This window comes from Pseudophryne corroboree, chromosome 12 (assembly GCF_028390025.1).
Source record: "Pseudophryne corroboree isolate aPseCor3 chromosome 12, aPseCor3.hap2, whole genome shotgun sequence".
Taxonomy (NCBI): Eukaryota; Metazoa; Chordata; class Amphibia; order Anura; family Myobatrachidae; genus Pseudophryne; species Pseudophryne corroboree.
Window position 1 is genome coordinate 122,552,593 of NC_086455.1, and position 25,721 is coordinate 122,578,313.

Genomic DNA, 25,721 nt, shown 5'->3' on the forward strand with positions numbered 1-25,721 from the left:
TCATGTCCACCTGTGGACGACCCCATTGATTTACAATCATTTGGAAGACTTCTGGGTGAAGTCCCCACTCTCCCGGGTGGAGGTCGTGCCTGCTGAGAAAGTCTGCTTCCCAGTTGTCCACTCCCGGTATGAACACTGCTGACAGTGCTAGTACATGATTCTCCGCCCATCGGAGAATTCTTGTGGCTTCTGCCATTGCCATCCTGCTTCTTGTGCCGCCCTGTCGATTCACATGGGCGACTGCCGTGATGTTGTCTGACTGGATCAGCACCGGCTGGTGTAGGAGCAGGGATTTTGCTTGACTTAGGGCATTGTAAATGGCCCTTAGTTCCAGAATATTTATGTGAAGGGCAGTCTCCTGACTTGACCATAGTCCTAGGAAGTTTCTTCCCTTTGTGACTGCCCCCCAGCCTCGTAGGCTGGCATCCGTGGTCACCAGGACCCAGTCCTGTATGCCGAATCTGCGGCCCTCCAGAAGATGAGCACTCTGCAGCCACCACAGAAGAGACACCCTGGTTCTTGGGGACAGGGTTATCAAGCGATGCATCTGAAGATGCGATCCGGACCACTTGTCCAACAGGTCCCACTGAAAAATTCTGGCATGGAACCTGCCGAATGGAATTGCTTCGTAAGAAGCTACCATCTTTCCGAGGACCCGCGTGCAGTGATGCACCGATACCTGTTTTGGTTTTAGGAGGTCTCTGACTAGAGAAGACAACTCCCTGGCTTTCTCCTCCGGGAGAAACACTTTTTTCTGGACTGTGTCCAGAATCATTCCCAGGAACATTAGACGTGTCGTGGGGACCAGCTGTGACTTTGGGATATTCAGAATCCAGCCGTGCTGGCGCAGCACTTCCTGAGATAGTGCTACTCCCACTAACAACTGTTCCTTGGATCGTGCCTTTATTAGGAGATTGTCCAAGTATGGGATAATTAAAACTCCCTTTTTTCGAAGGAGTATCATCATTTCCGCCATAACCTTGGTAAATACCCTCGGTGCCGTGGAGAGTCCAAACGGCAGCGTCTGGAATTGGTAATGGCAATCCTGTACCACAAATCTGAGGTACTCCTGGTGAGGATGGTAAATGGGGACATGCAGGTAAGCATCCTTGATGTCCAGGGATACCATGTAATCGCCCTCGTCCAGGCTTGCAATAACCGCCCTGAGCGATTCTATCTTGAACTTGAATTTTTTTATGTATGTGTTCAAGGATTTCAAATTTAAAATGGGTCTCACCGAACCGTCCGGTTTCGGCACCACAAATAGTGTGGAATAGTAACCCCGGCCTTGTTGAAGTAGGGGTACCCTGATTATCACCTGCTGGGAATACAGCTTGTGAATCGCTGCTAGCACCGCCTCCCTGTCTGAGGGAGCAATCGGCAAGGCAGATTTTAGGAACCGGTGGGGTGGAGCCGCCTCGAATTCCAGCTTGTATCCCTGAGATACTATTTGAAGGATCCAGGGATCCACCTGTGAGCGAGCCCACTGATCGCTGAAATTCATGAGGCGGGCCCCCACCGTACCTGGCTCCGCCTGTGGAGCCCCACCGTCATGCGGCGGACTTGGAAGAGGAAGCGGGGGAGGACTTTTGTTCCTGGGAACCTGCTGTTTGCTGCAGCCTTTTTCCCCTACCTCTGCCTCTAGACAGAAAAGACCCTCCTTTTCCCCGCTTGTTTTTCTGGGTCCGAAAGGACTGAACCTGATAAAATGGCGCCTTCTTAGGCTGTGAGGGGACATGGGGTAAAAATGCTGACTTCCCAGACGTTGCTGTGGAAACTAGGTCGGAGAGACCATCCCCAAATAATTCCTCCCCTTTATAAGGCAAAACTTCCATGTGCCTTTTGGAATCTGCATCTCCAGTCCACTGGCGAGTCCATAAGCATCTCCTAGCAGAAATGGATAATGCACTTACTTTAGATGCCAGCCGGCAGATTTCCCTCTGTGCATCTCTCATGTATAAGACTGAGTCTTTGATATGGTCAATTGTTAGCAGAATCGTGTCTCTGTCTAATGTGTCAATATTTTCTGACAGTTTATCTGACCACGCAGCGGCAGCACTGCACATCCATGCTGACGCAATAGCTGGTCTAAGTATAATGCCTGAGTGTGTATATACAGACTTCAGGATCGCCTCCTGCTTTCTATCAGCAGGTTCCTTAAGGGCGGCCGTATCCTGGGACGGTAGTGCCACCTTTTTAGACAAACGTGTGAGCGCTTAATCCACCCTAGGGGGTGTTTCCCAGCGTAACCTATCCTCTGGCGGGAAAGGGAACGCCATTAGTATCTTCTTAGGAATTACCAATTTCTTATCAGGGGAAGCCCACGCTTCTTCACACACTTCATTTAATTCATCTGACGGGGGAAAAACTACAGGTAGTTTTTTCTCCCCAAACATAATACCCTTTTTTGTGGTACCTGGATGTAAATCAGAAATATTTAACACCTCTTTCATTGCCTCAATCATGCAGTGAATGGCCTTAACGGGCATTAAATTTGACTCATCGTCGTCGACACTGGTGTCAGTATCCGTGTCGACATCTACTTGTGCCATCTGAGATAGCGGGCGTTTCAGAGCCCCTGATGACTTTTGAGACACCTGGACAGGCACGAGCTGAATACTCGGCTGTCCCACAGTCGGCATGTCGTCAAATTTTTTATGTAAGGAGTCTATACGTGCACTCATTTCCTGCCATAAACTCATCCACTCAGGTGTCTGCCCCCCAGGGGGTGACATCCCTGCTAAAGGCATCTGCTCCCCCTCCACATCATTATCCTCCTCAAACATGTCGACACAGCCGTACCGACACACTCCACACACACAGGGAATGCTCAAACAGAGGACAGGACCCACAAAAAGCCCTTTGGGGGGACAGAGTAAGAGTATGCCAGCACACACCAGAGCGCTATATATATACAGGGACTAACTGAGTTATGTCCCTAATAGCTGCTTTTCAATAAAATATATATACTGCCAAATTGAATGCCCCCCCCCCCCCTCTTTTCCCTCTTACTGGTACTGTAGATTGCAGGGAAGAGCCAGGGAGCTTCCTTCCAGCAGGAGCTGTGAGGGAAAAATGGCGCCAGTGTGCTGAGGAGATAGGCTCCGCCCCTTTTTCGCGGCCTATTCTCCCGCTTTTTATGGAATTCTGGCAGGGGTATTTACCTCATATATAGCCCCTGGGGCTATATATTGAGGTATTTTAGCCAGCCAAGGTGTTTTTATTGCTGCCTCAGGGCGCCCCCCCCCAGCGCCCTGCACCCTCAGTGACTGGAGTGTGAAGTGTGTGAGAGGAGCAATGGCGCACAGCTGCAGTGCTGTGCGCTACCTTGGTGAAGACAGAGTCTTCATGCCGCCGATTTTCCGGACCATCTTCTTGCTTCTGGCTCTGTAAGGGGGACGGCGGCGCGGCTCCGGGACCGAACATCAAGGCTGGGCCTGCGGTCGATCCCTCTGGAGCTAATGGTGTCCAGTAGCCTAAGAAGCCCAATCCGGCTGCAAGCAGGCGAGTTCGCTTCTTCTCCCCTTAGTCCCTCGCTGCAGTGAGCCTGTTGCCAGCAGGTCTCACTGAAAATAAAAAAATCTAAGACTATTACTTTCTAAGAGCTCAGGAGAGCCCCTAGTGTGCATCCAACCTCGGCCGGGCACGAAATCTAACTGAGGCTTGGAGGAGGGTCATAGTGGGAGGAGCCAGTGCACACCAGGTAGTCTAAGATCTTTCTAGAGTGCCCAGCCTCCTTCGGAGCCCGCTATTCCCCGTGGTCCTTACGGAGTTCCCAGCATCCACTAGGACGTCAGAGAAAATAAGAATTTACTTACCGATAATTCTATTTCTCATAGTCCGTAGTGGATGCTGGGAACTCCGTAAGGACCATGGGGAATAGCGGCTCCGCAGGAGACTGGGCACAAAAAGTAAAAGCTTTAGACTAGCTGGTGTGCACTGGCTCCTCCCCCTATGACCCTCCTCCAAGCCTCAGTTAAGATACTGTGCCCGGACGAGCGTACATAATAAGGAACGATCTTGAATCCCGGGTAAGACTCATACCAGCCACACCAATCACACCGTACAACTCGTGATCTGAACCCAGTTAACAGTATGATAACCGTAGGAGCCTCTGAAAAGATGGCTTCCAACAATAAACAACCCGATTTGTTTGTAACAATAACTATATACAAGTATTGCAGACAATCCGCACTTGGGATGGGCGCCCAGCATCCACTACGGACTATGAGAAATAGAATTATCGGTAAGTAAATTCTCATTTTCTCTGACGTCCTAGTGGATGCTGGGAACTCCGTAAGGACCATGGGGATTATACCAAAGCTCCCAAACGGGCGGGAGAGTGCGGATGACTCTGCAGCACCGAATGAGAGAACTCCAGGTCCTCCTCAGCCAGGGTATCAAATTTGTAGAATTTAGCAAACGTGTTTGCCCCTGACCAAGTAGCTGCTCGGCAAAGTTGTAAAGCCGAGACCCCTCGGGCAGCCGCCCAAGATGAGCCCACCTTCCTTGTGGAATGGGCTTTTACAGATTTTGGCTGTGGCAGGCCTGCCACAGAATGAGCAAGTTGAATTGTACTACAAATCCAACGAGCAATCGTCTGCTTAGAAGCAGGAGCACCCAGCTTGTTGGGTGCATACAGTATAAACAGCGAGTCAGATTTTCTGACTCCAGCCGTCCTGGAAACATATATTTTCGGGGCCCTGACTACGTCCAGCAACTTGGAGTCCTCCAAGTCCCTAGTAGCCACAGGTACCACAATAGGTTGATTCATGTGAAACGCTGAAACCACCTTAGGGAGAAATTGAGGACGAGTCCTCAATTCCGCCCTATCCGAATGAAATATCAGGTAAGGGCTTTTATAGGATAAAGCCGCCAATTCTGATACGCGCCTGGCTGAAGCCAGGGCCAACAGCATTACCACTTTCCATGTGAGATATTTCAAATCCACTGTGGCAAGTGGTTCAAACCAATGTGATTTTAGGAACCCTAAAACTACATTGAGATCCCAAGGTGCCACTGGAGGCACAAAAGGAGGCTGTATATGCAGTACCCCTTTGACAAACGTCTGAACTTCAGGCACTGAAGCCAGTTCATTCTGGAAGAAGATCGACAGGGCCGAAATTTGAACCTTAATGGATCCTAATTTTAGGCCCATAGACAATCCTGCTTGCAGGAAATGTAGGAAACGACCCAGTTGAAATTCCTCCGTAGGGGCCTTCTTGGCCTCACACCACGCAACATATTTTCGCCAAATGCGATGATAATGTTTTGCAGTTACATCCTTCCTGGCCTTGATCAGGGTAGGGATGACTTCATCTGGAATGCCTTTTTCCTTCAGGATCCGGCGTTCAACCGCCATGCCGTCAAACGCAGCCGCGGTAAGTCTTGGAACAGACAAGGTCCCTGCTGGAGCAGGTCCTTCCTTAGAGGTAGAGGCCACGGGTCCTCCGTGAGCATCTCTTGCAGCTCCGGGTACCAAGTTCTTCTTGGCCAATCCGGAGCCACGAGTATCGTTCTTACTCCTCTCCTTCTTATGATTCTCAGTACTTTTGGTATGAGAGGAAGAGGAGGGAACACATATACCGACTGGAACACCCACGGAGTTACCAGAGCGTCCACCGCTATTGCCTGAGGGTCCCTTGACCTGGCGCAATATCTGTCCAGTTTCTTGTTGAGACGGGACGCCATCATGTCCACCTTTGGTTTTTCCCAACGGTTTACAATCACTTGGAAGACTTCTGGATGAAGTCCCCACTCCCCCGGGTGGAGGTCGTGTCTGCTGAGGAAGTCTGCTTCCCAGTTGTCAACTCCCGGAATGAACACTGCTGACAGTGCTATCACATGATTTTCCGCCCAGCGGAGAATCCTTGCAGCTTCTGCCATTGCCCTCCTGCTTCTTGTGCCGCCCTGTCTGTTTACGTGGGCGACAGCCGTGATGTTGTCCGACTGGATCAATACCGGTTGACCCTGAAGCAGAGGCCTTGCTTGACTTAGGGCATTGTAAATGGCCCTTAGCTCTAGGATATTTATGTGAAGAGACGTTTCCATGCTTGACCACAAGCCCTGGAAATTTCTTCCCTGTGTGACTGCTCCCCAGCCTCTCAGGCTGGCATCCGTGGTTACCAGCATCCAATCCTGAATGCCGAATCTGCGGCCCTCTAGAAGATGAGCCTTCTGTAACCACCACAGGAGAGATACCCTTGTCCTTGGAGATAGGGTTATCCGCTGATGCATCTGAAGATGCGATCCGGACCATTTGTCCAGCAGATCCCACTGAAAAGTTCTTGCATGGAATCTTCCGAATGGAATCGCTTCGTAAGAAGCCACCATTTTTCCCAGGACTCTCGTGCACTGATGCACTGACACTTGTCCTGGTTTTAGGAGGTTCCTGACTAGCTCGGATAACTCCCTGGCCTTCTCCTCCGGGAGAAACACCTTTTTCTGGACTGTGTCCAGAATCATCCCTAGGAACAGTAGACGTGTTGTTGGAATCAGCTGTGATTTTGGGATATTTAGAATCCACCCGTGCTGACGTAGCACTACCTGAGATAGTGCTACTCCGACCTCTAACTGTTCCCTGGACCTTGCCCTTATCAGGAGATCGTCCAAGTAAGGGATAATTAATACGCCTTTTCTTCGAAGAAGAATCATCATTTCGGCCATTACCTTGGTAAAGACCCGTGGTGCCGTGGACAATCCAAACGGCAGCGTCTGAAACTGATAATGACAGTTTTGTATCACAGACCTGAGGTACCCTTGGTGAGAAGGGTAGATTGGGACATGGAGATAAGCATCCTTGATGTCTAGAGATACCATATAGTCCCCTTCTTCCAGGTTCGCTATCACTGCTCTGAGTGACTCCATCTTGAATTTGAACCTTTTTATGTAAGTGTTCAAAGATTTTAGATTTAAAATTGGTCTCACCGAGCCGTCCGGCTTCGGTACCACAAACAGCGTGGAATAATACCCCTTTCCCTGTTGTAGGAGGGGTACCTTGATTATCCAAAACAAGTGAGAGAGAACCTCTTTTGCTGCGCCTGTGTTGAACTATAAACTAATCAATCTCAAATGAGATGAACCTGGAACTGATAGTGTGAATATACGTTCGCCGCTATAAGGAGATATGCGGAACTCCTATCGAATTTAGCCCAATAAAAAGAATTAATAGAGGCGCTCATAAATTCCACACTCCATGTATTCACAGATTCAAAGAACAACCAAAGAATCAATTAAATATAAAAAGAGGGTATACAGTTTTTATTTTTCACAATAATTGATAAAAAACCTTCTAGTGTAGATAATTATTAATAGTAGCTATCGTAATTACCACATTCATATGTTTATAGATATAAAATTGCATAGGTTATCTATGCTTTAATCAATTATATGTATAACATTCAAATTTCCACTGAACTAAAATAAATTAAAATGAATTAAAGTTCCAGGTAATGTCCCAGTGACTGCACGTTTTGGGTGTGCACTTCAATCAGAATTATTGTATAAATGACGGTGTGGAATTTAAGGTATTACCTCTCCAGAGGGGCTGGTGAACCCGAGCGTCCCCGGGTGAGTCCAAATTTTGCCCTGTAGATAATACAGCTGGAGGGTGCGTGAGATGAATAAACGTCTCCACTTGCTGCAGAATTTGGCTCAATTACCTAATGTTCCAATGTAAGCCGTGCAGGCAGGAGCATACGGCAAACGGAAAGCCAATCTGGTGTAAGCCGTCCACAAAGATCAAGCAGCACTGTGATATTTCTTTCGGACTGCCTGGACGTGCACCGTCCGCCGACAGTCAGCAGTGTAGAAAGATGGTGAGGCCAATTTTAGCCGCCGTGCAGATCCCACAGTTGGATTATCTTCAAAAAGAGTAGTCACCTCTTACTGCCGCTGATAGAATACAGGCAGGGGGATCTGCGTGCCAAAGGTACCTGGATAGGTGTTCAGTGGAAAAGACGTGGGGGAGGAGTCCTGACGCGTTTCGTCACGTGACCCGTGACTTTCTCTTTGAGAAAGTCACGGGTCACGTGACGAAACGCGTCAGGACTCCTCCCCCACGTCTTTTCCACTGAACACCTATCCAGGTACCTTTGGCACGCAGATCCCCCTGCCTGTATTCTATCAGCGGCAGTAAGAGGTGACTACTCTTTTTGAAGATAATCCAACTGTGGGATCTGCACGGCGGCTAAAATTGGCCTCACCATCTTTCTACACTGCTGACTGTCGGCGGACGGTGCACGTCCAGGCAGTCCGAAAGAAATATCACAGTGCTGCTTGATCTTTGTGGACGGCTTACACCAGATTGGCTTTCCGTTTGCCGTATGCTCCTGCCTGCACGGCTTACATTGGAACATTAGGTAATTGAGCCAAATTCTGCAGCAAGTGGAGACGTTTATTCATCTCACGCACCCTCCAGCTGTATTATCTACAGGGCAAAATTTGGACTCACCCGGGGACGCTCGGGTTCACCAGCCCCTCTGGAGAGGTAATACCTTAAATTCCACACCGTCATTTATACAATAATTCTGATTGAAGTGCACACCCAAAACGTGCAGTCACTGGGACATTACCTGGAACTTTAATTCATTTTAATTTATTTTAGTTCAGTGGAAATTTGAATGTTATACATATAATTGATTAAAGCATAGATAACCTATGCAATTTTATATCTATAAACATATGAATGTGGTAATTACGATAGCTACTATTAATAATTATCTACACTAGAAGGTTTTTTATCAATTATTGTGAAAAATAAAAACTGTATACCCTCTTTTTATATTTAATTGATTCTTTGGTTGTTCTTTGAATCTGTGAATACATGGAGTGTGGAATTTATGAGCGCCTCTATTAATTCTTTTTATTGTACCTTGATTATCACCTGCTGGGAATACAGCTTGTGAATAGCTTCCAATACTGCCTCCCTGTCGGAGGGAGACGTTGGTAGAGCAGACTTCAGGAACCGGCGAGGGGGAGACGTCTCGAATTCCAATTTGTACCCCTGTGATACTACCTGCAGGATCCAGGTGTCCACTTGCGAGTGAGCCCACTGCGCGCTGAAATTCTTGAGACGGCCCCCCACCGTGCCCGAGTCTGCTTGCAGAGCCCCAGCGTCATGCTGAGGACTTGGCAGAAGCGGGGGAGGGCTTCTGCTCCTGGGAAGAGGCTGCATGGTGCAGTCTTTTTCCCCTTCCTCTGCCCCGGGGCAGGAACGAGCGGCCTTTTTCCCTCTTGCCCTTATAGGGACGAAAGGACTGGGTTGAAAAGACGGTGTCTTTTTCTGCTGAGAGGTGACCTGGGGTAAAAAGGTGGATTTTCCAGCCGTTGCTGTGGCCACCAGGTCCGACAGACCGACCCCAAATAACTCCTCCCCTTTATACGGCAATACTTCCATATGTCGTTTGGAATCCGCATCACCTGACCACTGTCGCGTCCATAACGTTCTTCTGGCAGAAATGGACATCGCACTTACTCTAGATGCCAGGGTGCAAATATCCCTCTGTGCATCTCGCATATATAGTAATGCATCCTTTAAATGCTCTATAGTTAATAATATACTGTCCCTATCCAGGGTATCAATATTTTCAGTCAGGGAATCCGACCAAGCCACTCCAGCGCTGCACATCCAGGCTGAGGCGATCGCTGGTCGCAGTATAACACCGGTATGTGTGTATATACCTTTTAAGATATTTTCCAGCCTTCTATCAGCTGGTTCTTTTGATAAGCGTGTGAGCGCCTTATCTACCCTAGGGGGTGTTTCCCAACGTGCCCTAACCTCTGGCGGGAAAGGGTAAAGTGCCAATAATTTATTAGAAATCAGCAGTTTTTTATCGGGGGAAACCCACGCTTTATCACACACCTCATTTAATTCATCTGACTCAGGAAAAACCACTGGTAGTTTTTTCACACCCCACATAATACCCTTTTTTGTGGTACTTGTAGTGTCAGAAATGTTCAATGCCTCCTTCATTGCCGTGATCATGTAACGTGTGGCCCTACTGGACATTACGTTTGTCTCGTCACCGTCGACACTGGATTCAGTATCCGTGTCAGGGTCTGTGTCGACCATCTGAGGTAACGGGCGTTTTAGCGCCCCTGACGGTGTCTGAGACGCCTGAACAGGCACTAATTGATTTGTCGGCTGTCTCATGTCGTCAACAGTTTTTTGCAAAGTGCTGACATTGTCACGTAATTCTTTAATTACTACCATCCAGTCAGGTGTCGACTCCCTAGGGGGTGACATCACTAACACAGGCAATTGCTCTGCTTCCACATCATTTTCCTCCTCATACATGTCGACACAATCGTACCGACACCCAGCACACACACAGGGAATGCTCTGATAGAGGACAGGACCTCACTAGCCCTTTGGGGAGACAGAGGGAGAGTTTCCCAGCACACACCAGAGCGCTATATATATATACAGGGATAACCTTATATAAGTGTTACTCCCTGTTATAGCTGCTGTATTTATATATTAGCTGCCAATAGTGCCCCCCTCTCTGTTTTACCCTGTTTCTGTAGTGCAGGACTGCAGGGGAGAGTCAGGGAGCCGTCCTTCCAGCGGAGCTGTGAAAGAAAATGGCGCTTGTGTGCTGAGGAGAAAGGCTCCGCCCCCTTCACGGCGGCCTTTTCTCCCGCTTTTTTCAGGAAACTGGCAGGGGATAAATGCATCCATATAGCCCAGGAGCTATATGTGATGCATTTTTTTTAGCCATATAAGGTTTTTATATTGTTTTTATTGCGTCTCAGGGCGCTCCCCCCCAGCGCCCTGCACCCTCAGTGACCGGAGTGTGAAGTGTGCTGAGAGCAATGGCGCACAGCTGCAGTGCTGTGCGCTACCTTATTTGAAGACAGGAACGTCTTCTGCCGCCGCTTTCTCCGGACCTCTTCGCTCTTCTGGCTCTGTAAGGGGGCCGGCGGCGCGGCTCCGGGACCCATCCAGGCTGAACCTGTGATCGTCCCTCTGGAGCTAATGTCCAGTAGCCAAGAAGCCCAATCCACTCTGCAGTCAGGTGAGTTCGCTTCTTCTCCCCTTAGTCCCACGATGCAGTGAGCCTGTTGCCAGCAGGACTCACTGAAAATAAAAAACCTATTTAAACTTTTACTTCTAAGCAGCTCAGGAGAGCCACCTAGCTTGCACCCTTCTCGTTCGGGCACAAAAATCTAACTGAGGCTTGGAGGAGGGTCATAGGGGGAGGAGCCAGTGCACACCAGCTAGTCTAAAGCTTTTACTTTTTGTGCCCAGTCTCCTGCGGAGCCGCTATTCCCCATGGTCCTTACGGAGTTCCCAGCATCCACTAGGACGTCAGAGAAAAATGTTTTTCAGAACACTCCATACACACACACACACACACACACACACACACACACACACACACACACATACATACACACATACATACATACATATATTTATCTTAATATAGGAAATAGGGGGGAACCAATATTTATCTTGCCTCCGGGCAACTGTGATGAACTTACGCCCCTGATGACGTGAACTTGCCCCGGGAGCCATAGTTCCACGCTACGCCTCTGATGGCACCCAAGTTCATCTATGATCCTGCTGCAACAAGTTACTGACCCCTAATGCAGAAGGGGCCTCAGGCAATGGGGCCCACCAGGGATTTCCCATGAACCCCTGTGGGCCAGTCCAACCCTGAATTAATCCAATCATGAGAGAGAGGGGTCATTGGGATTGCATATTGGAATTTTGTGTGTGTAGCTTTCTTTCTTTAAATTAACTAAAGTGTATGTAGAGATACCTAGTACATCCTTGTGCAACTATAAGATGCACAATGCATCCTAACCAAAATATAGCATACCTCCCAACTGTCCCGGACAGCAGTGTCCCGCGGTGGGGGGGAGGGGGGCAGTTGGGAGGTTCCCTGTTACTTGCTACTCTGCTATAGAGCGGCGGTGAATAGATGCTGTGCTCATGCGCACAGAGTGTATATTCACGGAGACAGAGCGTGGCTTCACTGTAATGGGCGTGGCATTGCAGGAATAGACTACCTTATCCCCATTTTTGCAACCTGGACGCACAGACATTGGACACCACACAAAAAAATAATCCTGATTCATGCCCCTTACATTATTTGACATTTTTCCTCCTTATAGTAATGCCCCTTACACATTATGCCACACACCGCAGTAGCCCTTGATCAATATGCCAATACCGGACACATTATGCCACACACCGTAATGCCTGTGACACATTATGCCACACACTGCAATGCCTGTTATACATTATGCCACACACCATAATACCTGTGATACATTATGCAACACACCACACACGACAATGCTCCTAAGACATTATACTACTTACCACAATGCCCATGATACGGTATACCACACACCGTAATGCCTGTGAAACATTATGACACACACCGCAATGCCCGTGATACATTATGCCATACACCGCAATGCCCGTTATACATTATGCCACACACCACAATGCCCAGTACACATTATGATCCACAGTAAGGCTTCTAATTACTTTTAAATTACCTGCTCATTGCCAGGGGTTTCATGCTCTTGGTTCCATGCTCGTTGCCAAGGGTTTTCATGCTCTGGGTGTCATGCTTGTTGCCAGGGTTTAATGCTTGTTGTCAGGGGTTTCATGTGCTTGGTGTCATGCTTGTTGCCAGTGGGTAATGCTTATTTCGAAGGGTTTCATGAGCTGGGTGTCATGCTCGTTGCCCGGAATTTAATGCGCTGGGTGTCATGCTCGTTGCCCTGGGGTAATGCTTGTTGCCAGGGGTTTCAAGAGCTGGGTGTGTAATGCTCATTTCCAATGGGTTTAAACTTTTCATGCTCGTTGCCAAGAGGTAATGCTTGTTGCCAGGGGTTTCATGCGCTGGGTGTGTAATGCTTGTTGCAAAAAGGTAATGCTTGTTACCAGAGGTTTCATGCCCTGGGGGTGTAATTCTAGATGCCAAGAGGTTTCATGCTCGTTGGCAAGGAAGTAAGCCTGCCACCACTGCCAACGCTACCCGGCGCTATGCGCTCCCGGGTCCTGGCACGTCCCGGCTCTGTCAGACGTTAGAGGTCAAGTATGAACTCTAGCATCTTTCTTCTTCATGGCGGCGTCCATTTTGGGAGGGACATTTAGCAGATTGACATGCGGACAGATGTCAATCTGCCTGAATTAGCGCCCCCCACAGCCCTGTGCCTTCAAGCCTCCGCAGTGGCTGTGGGGGTGGTAGTTACGCCACTGCCCTCTGTGTAGTATGCCACGTGCCCCTCTGAGTAGTATGCCATGTGTCCCTCTGCGAGGTATGTCGTGTGTCCCTCTGTGTAGTATGCCGTGTGCCCCCATGCAGAAGCGCTGTCATTCCACTAGACTACTTTGGAACAAATGCTGGCATCTTCCTGTCTGAGCAAACCTATGAAGTACCCAAATGTATACCGCTCCTTGGCCTTTTTCTGCTTTGTGAATAAACTTGACTTTACCCGTGGAACTTATGACATGTAATGTTAAGGTTGAAACACAAACCGTAGCATTACAAAAGAAAATTTTTGTGAGCATTAAACAAAAAAAAGTAAAGAAAAAAAAAAGTCTATAGTTCTTCTTGGCTTTGGTGACATATGTGTTATACACACTGTGTTATACACACCAAGTTCATAGCATGCCACACAAAAACCCCAGTTCACATATGCTATAGTGCCTTCCACTCTGGTGACGTACTGTAGCTATCAGCAGGGGCCCGAGGTGACTGCCCCGCTGCCCTGTTGTTAATCTATCTTTGCAGATCTACAGTGATCTCAGCAGCTAATGTGGGCAGTTGATTGGAGTTTCACAGCCTCCTTAGCTGACTTTACAGAATGCTAGCATTCTATGTCCAGGCCAGGGTCCTAGCTGTTTGCTGACACAAGGGCACTTGGGGGCAGATATATCAAAGCTTGGAGAGAGCTAAAGTACCAGCCAACCAGCTCCCAATGTGGGGCCCACACTGCACAGTCTGCACCCATTTTCTTTTAAATACTTACCCTCCGGAGTCCCATGGCGCAGCACAGGGGAGTAAGTTCTTAGTAGACGCCCGGAGGCGAAATAGATGATGGTGCCCCCCCCCCAACACAGCCACATATACACACACATGTATACAAATACAGCATCCATACACACACACACACACACACACACACACACACACATACACAGCCACATACACACACACACACACACACACACACACACACACACACACACACACACACACACACACACAGCCACATACACTCCAATCACATCTATAGTTACATATACACACACAGCCACATATATACTGTACAAATGCACACACACATATATATTTACACACACATATACATTTACACACACACAGCCATTGTCCCGACCCACTTGGCACTCTCCCCAGTCAGTCGTCAGTCCCCTCTTCTCACCAGTTTCTCCACACATTGCAGCAGCTCCTGGACAGTTGAGGGGAAGGAAGGGGAGTTAGATGGTTCCGCAGAAGGTAGCTGGGCAGCCGTGGTGTCGGCGGGAGCCTGTGTGTCTGCGGGAGGGAGCCGGGCAGCCGCTGCGTCAGGGCGGGAGACGGGGTGTCAGCGGGAGGAATCCGGACAGCCGCGGTGTCAGGGCGAGAGCCAGGGTGTCAGCGGGAGGGATCCGGACAGTCGCGGTGTCAGGGGCGGGAGCCGGGGTGTCTGCGGGAGGGAGCCGGTGTCATGGGGCGAGAGCCGGGCAGCATGGGAGTCAGCGAGAGGGTCTGGGGGCGGGACTCGGGAGCTGGGGTGTCGGTCGGGATGGGCGCCAGCCAACCCCACATCCTCTTTGCTCATACATTGTAAGCTGCTTGTGCATAGTGACTGAAGTGCACCAGAGGCAATGAAGAAGGTGCCCCCTTCACTGCTGGAGCCCGGCAGCTACTGACTCCATTGCCTCAGGTACTTCCGCCACTGGCGCAGCAGCAGTGCTGCAGAAATCACTGGAAAAACTGCACCATTTTCCCAGTGATTTGCACATGCACAGTAGGAAAATCCCTGTGAATATGACCACAGCTGCATTTTCCCGGAGATCTGCACATGCGTTCTAGGCTCTGGGACAGCGCTAGAGTCCCCTAGTGCTGCACATGGGCCTCCTCCTCTCTAGATACGCCTCTGGCAGCTCCTGTCATTTTTCAAACACAGCCTGTAACATGGCAGTTAGGAGGTGATTGGAGGTGATTAGGTGCTGATCAGGAGCTGGTATTTTATCTCTCTCCAAGCTTTGATATATCCCTGGGCCCCCCAAGTGCCCTTGTATTAGCAAACAGCCAGGACTAGGATACTGGGCTGGGTATAGAACTAACCTTGGGGTGTACATCCTGTCACACATCGCTGGACATCGAGAGTCCATGTGTGCATGAGCAGAGACGCGGCGGCCTCAAGTTATGATGGGACGGATCCCGATCAGATCCCTCTGACAGCATCCGGTGCAGAGAAAAGCCCATAGGATTCTATAAGGTAACCCCAGCTACCAGGGGTTAGTGCATACGGGAAATGCAGTAAAACCCCCGAAAACTGTGTTTTTACCGCATTTTTCCATTAGTGCATCCCACCCTATCTCTCTCAAAGCTCTGATACATCTCCATCTCCCCCAAGTCTATAACACTCATCAAACTCTTCCCTACATACTGTCCCTCTACCCCTCCTGATCCCGGCTCTTAACAAAATAGATTTGTCTAATTATATTCATATAGGTAATAATCGATATGCACGGAATTCAAATATAATCAAACCAAAAAATACAATTATTTTTGTACAAAACTCTTTTTGATATGAAGCTTAAGATAGAGGCTGCTGTATACATTTGACAGTAATAATAATAATAATAATAATATTATTAAACACATAAGTAAAACCAATGGAATAAAACCCCCAGGGGGCATATGTATTAACCTGGAGAAGGCATAAGGAAGTGATAAACCAGTGATATGTGCAAGGTGATAAAGGCACCAGCCAATCAGATCCTAACTGTTAATTTACATATTGGAGCTGATTGGCTGGTGTGTTTATCACCTTGCACATATCACTGGTTTATCACTTCCTTATGCCTTCTCCAGGTTAATACATCTGCCCCGGGTGCGAAAGGAGAGGAGGAATTGGTGGATAAAAACAGAGCGGCCCCTTTAAGAGCTCCCATCCCATTTTACTCTATGTTTACATAACAGCATGGACGCGTCCACTGCACACCCGGCCGGAGGGGTGTATTGTTAGGGAACACTCCCTGCCCGTGATGGGTCAGTGGATGGATGGGCCAGAGTGTAATAGTGGGTAATAAGCGCAGTGTCTGTAGCTGGGGACACGCAGCATCTCACCCGCCGATCGCCTCCAGTGCGGGGAATGGCTCAGGCCACGCCCCCTCTCCCCCCACCGCTCATCTGCTGTCCTGTTGCCACGGCACTTGGAGAGCAGCGGGGCTCCATTTGTTGTCTGGAGGGGGAGGAGGAAGGAGCTCGCTCTGGCGAGTCATTCGCAGCCCCGGAGCAGGAGGGCGGGGGGAGGAGGAGAGAGGAGGGGGCAGCATCCTGTGCGGTCAGCAGCAGCGGCTCTGTATCCGGAGAGGGAGCTACACCGCACCGAGCGGCTCCCCGGCGGCCACACACACACACACACACACACCCAGGGGACGGCGGCGGGATCTGGCGCTGACCCCGGAGCGGCTGCATACAGCGGAGGAGGAGGGGGGTGTCTCTCCCCCCGGAGCGGGGATCGGAAGGACCCGGGCGGCGCGGGCCTGGAGATCGCGCGGGGCAGCCGTTGACTGGAAGCTACGCCACAGCGAGGACATGATCCGGCTGCCGGGCTGCTGTCTCTGCGAGGTCGGCTGAGCGGCGGCGACGTTAGCGGCTGTGGAGGGGGTTGTGGCTGCTCGCAGGGGGGGGCCGGGGTCTATCCATCTCCATGTTTTCCCCGAGTCAGGAGGAGCACTGCGCCCCCAATAAGGAGCCCGTCAAATACGGAGAGCTGGTGGTGCTGGGGTGAGTCGCCATCCCCCTGTGTATGTATGTATGTATGTATGTATGTATGTATGTATGTATGTATGTGTGGTGTGTTCCCACCCGCAACGGCCCACCGCAAACGTCCTCTGTGTGCCTGCGGTGTGCTTGCTGCTGTACAGCCATGTACCTGCCCCAGCCTCCTGCCAGTGTAGCCCCGGGGATTCCTGCCTGCTGGCCTTATTGAGCTGTGCTTCTGTATCCGGGCATGATGATGGGCCAGGCTCTCTGGGCAGCCCCAAGACTGGCAGCATCCATGGTAGCCTGGCTTTGGGGTTGCAAGTCGTCTTTCTGTGCACACACTGACGCATTCATGTTCGTTAAACTCCTCTTTAGCATTGTGCTGGGCATGTACAGTAGTGCCAGGCCACTGACATAGAGCTACACGTTATAGCATTGTGCTGGGCATGTACAGTAGTGCCAGGCCACTGACATAGTGCTACACGTTATAGCATGGTGCTGGGCATGTACAGTAGTGCCAGACCACCGACACAAAGCTACACGTTATAGCATGGTGCTGGGCATGTACAGTAGTGCCAGGCCACTGACACAGAGCTACACGTTATAGCATTGTGCTGGGCATGTACAGTAGTGCCAGGCCACTGACATAGAGCTACACGTTATAGCATTGTGCTGGGCATGTACAGTAGTGCCAGGCCACTGACACAGAGCTACACGTTATAGCATTGTGCTGGGCATGTACAGTAGTGCCAGGCCACCGACACAGAGCTACACGTTGTAGCATTGTGCTGGGCATGTACAGTAGTGCCAGGCCACTGACACAGAGCTACACGTTATAGCATTGTGCTGGGCATGTACAGTATTGCCAGGCCACCGACACATAGAGCTACACGTTATAGCATTGTGCTGGGCATGTACAGTAGTGCCAGGCCACTGACATAGAGCTACACGTTATAGCATTGTGCTGGGCATGTACAGTAGTGCCAGGCCACTGACACAGAGCTACACGTTATAGCATTGTGCTGGGCATGTACAGTAGTGCCAGGCCACCGACACAGAGCTACACGTTATAGCATTGTGCTGGGCATGTACAGTAGTGCCAGGCCACTGACACAGAGCTACACGTTATAGCATTGTGCTGGGCATGTACAGTATTGCCAGGCCACCGACACATAGAGCTACACGTTATAGCATTGTGCTGGGCATGTACAGTAGTGCCAGGCCACAGACACACACAGCTACACGTTATAGCATTGTGCTGGGCATGTACAGTAGTGCCAGGCCACTGACATAGAGCTACACGTTATAGCATTGTGCTGGGCATGTACAGTAGTGCCAGGCCACTGACATAGAGCTACACGTTATAGCATTGTGCTGGGCATGTACAGTAGTGCCAGGCCACTGACATAGAGCTACACGTTATAGCATTGTGCTGGGCATGTACAGTATTGCCAGGCCACCGACACATAGAGCTACACGTTATAGCATTGTGCTGGGCATGTACAGTAGTGCCAGGCCACAGACACACACAGCTACACGTTATAGCATTGTGCTGGGCATGTACAGTATTGCCAGGCCACCGACACATAGAGCTACACGTTATAGCATTGTGCTGGGCATGTACAGTATTGCCAGGCCACTGACACACAGAGCTACACGTTATAGCATTGTGCTGGGCATGTACAGTAGTTCCAGGCCACTGACACACAGCGCTACACGTTATAGCATTGTGCTGGGCATGTACAGTAGTTCCAGGCCACTGACACACAGCACTACACGTTATAGCATTGTGCTGGGCATGTAGTGCCAGGGCACAGACGCATAGAACATCAGTGATAGGTAGAAAGTGATGAACAGGGCTGCCATCCATCTCTGGGCCCTGGTTATATGCCTGCAGGCCCTATGTATTGTTTTCTGGTGTCTGAAAACTGATATTTCCTGTCGGGATCCTGTGTAGTCTCCTGTTATCTATTTGGTTGACCTTATTAGTGTCTGAGTAGTAGCAGACTTCCTCCATTGGAAACAACTGTCCCTAGATTCTGTCCGTGTGTGTGTGTGTTATATTTATTATGTTGTATATCGTTTTTGCCCCACTATTATATTTTGACCATGTGACCTGGGATTCACCCTTGAATGGGGGGTGGGGTGAAAGTTGTTGGGATACACTGGCTTTGTTTCTATCGGCCTCTGCATTGCGTGTGCTGATAGCAAATCTATTCGTCACGGAGGTCAAACGCTTTCCACAGTACGTTACTGTGATGCATAATACACTTAATGATGGCCAAATGCTTCTGTGTCCACAGTAGTGGAAGCCATAATGCCTTCGGAATGATTCAGTCTCATGACTGGGATAATGTCACAGTTCAGACACAGTTTTCAAAGTATCTTTTTCCATAGTAGCAGTTTCTACAGAAAATATAGCCACCCACGACCTTGGCCAACAGACTTCACTGTGTCTGGTGAAACATTTCCTTACCTGTTATCTGGAAGATTATAGAGGACTATTTTGAAGTTTGCAGAATACTGTATATGAAGTTGTAGTTTACAATGTTTAGATCATGTCTTCAACCTGTGGACCTCCAGCTGCTGTGGAACTACACATTCCAGCATGTCCTGCCACAGTTTTGCGATTAAGGCATGCTAAAACTGAGGCAAGGCATGCTGGGATGTGTAGTTTCACAACAGCTGGAGGGCCATCGGTTGAAGACCCCCCCCCCCCCCCCATGGTTTAGATGGTGCATGTACGTGTCCAGTCATAGAAAGAGCTGCCATGCAGTTCCCAGTGCTGGTAGCCGTATAATTATGTTATACTTGCCATAGTACGTAGTTTCCCTCACTACTAGTGCTTGGGCTGTCCCACTGCACCAGACGACTGTGTGTGTTACTAACCATGTATGTATGCAGTAATATTTCATACTGTAAAACCGCTTGGCTGTTTTCTTAGCAAAACCTTCGCCAGATCACTGATAAAGTAGTTTATCTTTGGGATCTGATTCCTGTTTCTTCTCCAGCATCCATAAGGGATATTGGGGAGACTTAGTACAATGGGGTATAGACAGGGTCCAAAGGAGCCGGTGCACTTTAAATTTCTTCACTGGGTGTGCTGGCTCCTCCCCTCTATGCCCCCTCCCACAGGCAGTTTAGAAAAATTGCCCTCAGGAGAGGATCCTTCTGTCTGTTCTAGGAAGTCCTATATTTATATGGTTGCATGTCCTGTCACTATTATTGCGTGCTAGTATCATAGAGTTTGCCACCTGCTGTATATAGCAAATAAAGCATCTGACTCGTTGTGATGGTGATGCCTTTGTATTTGTTTATTGACCCAGAAATTATGATCCTAAACCTTAGGAGTGTTAAATAGCAAATGGAAACCTTGTTTTTCTGTACTACCACATTCCATACACCAGTGCAGTGGGTCCTTATACTACTATAGCTTGGCCGTCTCATGACGTTACAGGGTCACATGTAGTATCAAATGGGGACTTGGACTGTGCTGGTTGCAGTGCCGGAGTCATTGTTATATGCTGCTTTGTTGTTGTAGTGTACATTGTGTCACAGGCTACTATATAAGCAGTGTTAGGTAACAGAGCATCCCGAAGCCGTCTCCTTACTGCCCTGTTGTCACATTGGTTTGAGCACTTGTTTATCTTCCATTGCAATCCTTGCTGGTACGTCAGTAGAGACAGGTTCTTTCGTTGATTAAATTCATGGTTTTGACTTATTACTGAGCGTGATGGGGATGTGCGGCCCTTTTGAAAGTTAGAGATCCACCCATGCGGCCCCAGTTTAACGCGTTGCCTATAAATGGTCTAAACAAGGCTGGTCCACATGAATGTTTATTAAGTACCTTGCATTCCTTTAATACAACTAAAAATGAAGCAACAAAACACCCTCTTGGGGCTTTTCCACGCACAGGGTTCACTGGGAAATCACCTGTGTTATCCACATGGACGGCAGTGTTACTGTATATGGAGATCACAGGTTTCTGTGGAATCTGCCACCTGCATCATTTTATCTCTGTAACCTCCTACCCATGTGTATCGCAGCTCTATCGGTGGGAGGACGGAGAGCTTACTGGAGCTTTATGCTATGTTATGTAACCAGTTTCTCTAACGTCCTAGTGGATGCTGGGAACTCCGTAAGGACCATGGGGAATAGCGGGCTCCGAAGGAGGCTGGGCACTCTAGAAAGATCTTAGACTACCTGGTGTGCACTGGCTCCTCCCACTATGACCCTCCTCCAAGCCCCAGTTAGATTTCGTGCCCGGCCGAGGTTGGATGCACACTAGGGGCTCTCCTGAGCTCTTAGAAAGTTATAGTCTTAGAATTTGTTATTTTCAGTGAGACCTGCTGGCAACAGGCTCACTGCAGCGAGGGACTAAGGGGAGAAGAAGCGAACTCGCCTGCTTGCAGCCGGATTGGGCTTCTTAGGCTACTGGACACCATTAGCTCCAGAGGGATCGACCGCAGGCCCAGCCTTGATGTTCGGTCCCGGAGCCGCGCCGCCGTCCCCCTTACAGAGCCAGAAGCAAGAAGATGGTCCGGAAAATCGGCGGCATGAAGACATCCTGTCTTCACCAAGGTAGCGCACAGCACTGCAGCTGTGCGCCATTGCTCCTCACACACACTTCACACTCCGGTCACTGAGGGTGCAGGGCGCTGGGGGGGGGCGCCCTGAGGCAGCAATAAAAACACCTTGGCTGGCTAAAATACCTCAATATATAGCCCCTGGGGCTATATATGAGGAAAATACCCCTGCCAGAATCCCATAAAAAGCGGGAGAATAGGCCGCGAAAAAGGGGCGGAGCCTATCTCAGCACACTGGCGCCATTTTTTCCCGCTCGGCTGGAAGGAAGCTCCCTGGCTCTTCCCTGCAATTCTACAGTACAGTAAGAGGGAAAAGAGAGGGGGGGCATTAAAATTGGCACTGTATACAGTATATTATATAAAAAGCAGCTATTAGGGACATAACTCAGTTAGTCCCTGTATATATATAGCGCTCTGGTGTGTGCTGGCATACTCTTACTCTGTCCCCCCAAAGGGCTTTTGTGGGTCCTGTCCTCTATTTGAGCATTCCCTGTGTGTGTGGAGTGTGTCGGTACGGCTGTGTCGACATGTTTGAGGAGGATAATGATGTGGAGGGGGAGCAGATGCCTTTAGCAGGGATGACACCCCCTGGGGGTCAGACACCTGAGTGGATGGTATTATGGCAGGAAATGAGTGCACGTATAGACTCCTTACATAAAAAATTTGACGACATGCCGACTGTGGGACAGCCGAGTCTTCAGCTCGTGCCTGTCCAGGTGTCTCAAAAGTCATCAGGGGCTCTGAAACGCCCGTTATCTCAGGTGGCACAAGTAGATGTCGACACGGATACTGACACCAGTGTCGACGACGATGAGTCAAATTTAATGCCCGTTAAGGCCATTCACTGCATGATTGAGGCAATGAAAGAGGTGTTAAATATTTCTGATTTACATCTAGGTACCACAAAAAAGGGTATTATGTTTGGGGAGAAAAAACTACCTGTAGTTTTTCCCCCGTCAGATGAATTAAATGAAGTGTGTGAAGAAGCGTGGGCTTCCCCTGATAAGAAATTGGTAATTCCTAAGAAGCTACTAATGGCGTTCCCTTTCCCGCCAGAGGATAGGTTACGTTGGGAAACACCCCCGAGGGTGGATAAAGCGCTCACACGTTTGTCTAAAAAGGTGGCACTACCGTCCCAGGATACGGCCGCCCTTAAGGAACCTGCTGATAGAAAGCAGGAGGCGATCCTGAAGTCTGTATATACACACTCAGGCATTATACTCAGACCAGCTATTGCGTCAGCATGGATGTGCAGTGCTGCCGCTGCGTGGTCAGATAAACTGTCAGAAAATATTGACACGTTAGACAGAGACACGATCCTGCTAACAATTGACCATATAAAAGACTCAGTCTTATACATGAGAGATGCACAGAGGGAAATCTGCCGGCTGGCATCTAAAATAAGTGCATTATCTATCTCTGCTAGGAGATGCTTATGGACTCGCCAGTGGACTGGAGATGCAGATTCCAAAAGGCACATGGAAGTCTTGCCTTATAAGGGGGAGGAATTATTTGGGAATGGTCTCTCCGACCTAGTTTCCACAGCAACGTCTGGGAAGTCAGCATTTTTACCCCATGTCCCCTCACAGCCTAAGAAGGCGCCATTTTATCAGGTTCAGTCCTTTCGGTCCCAGAAAAACAAGCGGGGAAAAGGAGGGTCTTTTCTGTCAAGAGGCAGAGGCAGGGGAAAAAGGCTGCAGCAAACAGCAGGTTCCCAGGAACAAAAGTCCTCCCCCGCTTCCTCTTCCAAGTCCGCCGCATGACGGTGGGGCTTCACAGGCGGAGCCAGGTACGGTGGGGGCTCGCCTCAGGAATTTCAGCGATCAGTGGGCCCGCTCACAGGTGGATCCCTGGATCCTTCAAATAGTATCTCAGGGATACAGGCTGGAATTCGAGGCGACTCCACCCCGCCGTTTCCTAAAATCCGCCTTGCCGATTGCTCCCTCAGACAGGGAGGCGGTGCTAGCAGCGATTCACAAGCTGTATTCCCAGCAGGTGATAATCAAGGTACCCCTACTTCAACAAGGCCGGGGTTACTATTCCACACTATTTGTGGTGCCGAAACCGGACGGTTCGGTGAGACCCATTTTAAATTTGAAATCCTTGAACACATACATAAAAAAATTCAAGTTCAAGATGGAATCGCTCAGGGCGGTTATTGCAAGCCTGGACGAGGGGGATTACATGGTATCCCTGGACATCAAGGATGCTTACCTGCATGTCCCCATTTACAATTCTCACCAGGAGTACCTCAGATTGTGGTACAGGACTGCCATTACCAATTCCAGACGCTGCCGTTTGGACTCTCCACGGCACCGAGGGTATTTACCAAGGTTATGGCGGAAATGATGATACTCCTTCGAAAAAAGGGAGTTTTAATTATCCCATACTTGGACGATCTCCTAATAAAGGCACGATCCAAGGAACAGTTGTTAGTGGGAGTAGCACTATCTCAGGAAGTGCTGAGCCAGCACGGCTGGATTCTGAATATCCCAAAGTCACAGCTGGTCCCCACGACACGTCTAATGTTCCTGGGAATGATTCTGGACACGGCCCAGAAAAAAGTGTTTCTCCCGGAGGAGAAAGCCAGTGAGTTGTCTTCTCTAGTCAGAGACCTCCTAAAACCAAAACAGGTATCGGTGCATCACTGCACGCGGGTCCTGGGAAAGATGGTAGCTTCTTACGAAGCAATTCCATTCGGCAGGTTCCATGCCAGGATTTTTCAGTGGGACCTGTTGGACAAGTGGTCCGGATCGCATCTTCAGGTGCATCGTTTAATAACCCTGTCTCCACGAACCAGGGTGTCTCTTCTGTGGTGGCTGCACAGTGCTCATCTTCTGGAGGGCCGCAGATTCGGCATACAGGACTGGGTCCTGGTGACCACGGATGCCAGCCTACGAGGCTGGGGGGCAGTCACAAAGGGAAGAAATTTCCAAGGACTATGGTCAAGTCAGGAGACTGCCCTTCACATAAATATTCTGGAACTAAGGGCCATTTACAATGCCCTAAGTCAAGCAAAATCCCTGCTCCTACACTAGCCGGTGCTGATCCAGTCAGACAACATCACGGCAGTCGCCCATGTGAATCGACAGGGCGGCACAAGAAGCAGGACGGCGATGGCAGAAGCCACAAAAATTTTCCGATGGGCGGAGAATCATGTACTAGCACTGTCAGCAGTGTTCATCCCGGGAGTGGACAACTGGGAAGCAGACTTTCTCAGCAGGCACGACCTCCACCCGGGAGAGTGGGGACTTCATCCAGAAGTCTTCCAAATGATTGTAAATCAATGGGGTCGTCCACAGGTGGACATGATGGCGTCCCGCCTAAACAAAAAACTAGAGAAGTATTGCGCCAGGTCAAGAGACCCTCAGGCGATAGCTGTGGACGCTCTAGTGACACCGTGGGTGTACCGGTCAGTTTGTGTTCCCTCCTCTACCTCTCATACCAAAGGTATTGAGAATAATAAGAAAGCGAGGAGTAAACAATTCTCGTGGTTCCGGATTGGCCGAGAAGAGCGTGGTACCCGGAACTTCAAGAGATGATCTCAGAGGACCCGTGGTCTCTGCCGCTCAGACAGGACCTGCTGCAGCAGGGCCCCTGTCTGTTCCAAGACTTACCGCGGCTGCGTTTGACGGCATGGCGGTTGAACGCCGGATCCTGAAGGAAAAGGGCATTCCGGAGGAAGTCATTCCTACGCTTATTAAAGCCAGGAAAGATGTTACGGCAAAGCATTATCACCGCATATGGCGGAAATATGTTGCATGGTGCGAGGCCAAAAAGGCCCCAACAGAGGAATTTCAACTAGGTCGATTTCTGCATTTCCTGCAAGCAGGAGTGAATATGGGCCTAAAACTGGGCTCCATTAAGGTACAGATCTCGGCTCTGTCGATTTTCTTTCAAAAAGAACTAGCTTCAGTACCTGAAGTTCAGACATTTGTGAAAGGAGTGCTGCATATTCAGCCCCCATTTGTGCCTCCTGTGGCACCTTGGGATCTCAACGTGATGTTGAGTTTCTTAAAATCACATTGGTTTGAGCCACTAAAAACCGTGGATCTGAAATATCTCACGTGGAAAGTGGTCATGTTATTGGCCTTGGCTTCAGCCAGGCGAGTGTCAGAGTTGGCGGCTTTATCATGTAAAAGCCCTTATCTGATTTTCCATATGG

General features: G+C 49.5%; 1 protein-coding gene across 1 annotated transcript in view; it reads left to right on the plus strand.

Annotated features, from left to right (window-relative positions):
* Window positions 1–16,473: 16,473 nt before the first annotated feature.
* The window catches only part of PELI2 (pellino E3 ubiquitin protein ligase family member 2), a 100,286-nt gene continuing 91,038 nt past the window's right edge, over window positions 16,474–25,721 (plus strand). Inside the window, exon 1 of the mRNA XM_063947973.1 lies at window positions 16,474–16,991. Coding sequence (XP_063804043.1) covers window positions 16,915–16,991 — 77 coding nt within the window. The 5' untranslated portion in view covers window positions 16,474–16,914. The remainder of the gene's footprint in view (window positions 16,992–25,721) is intronic.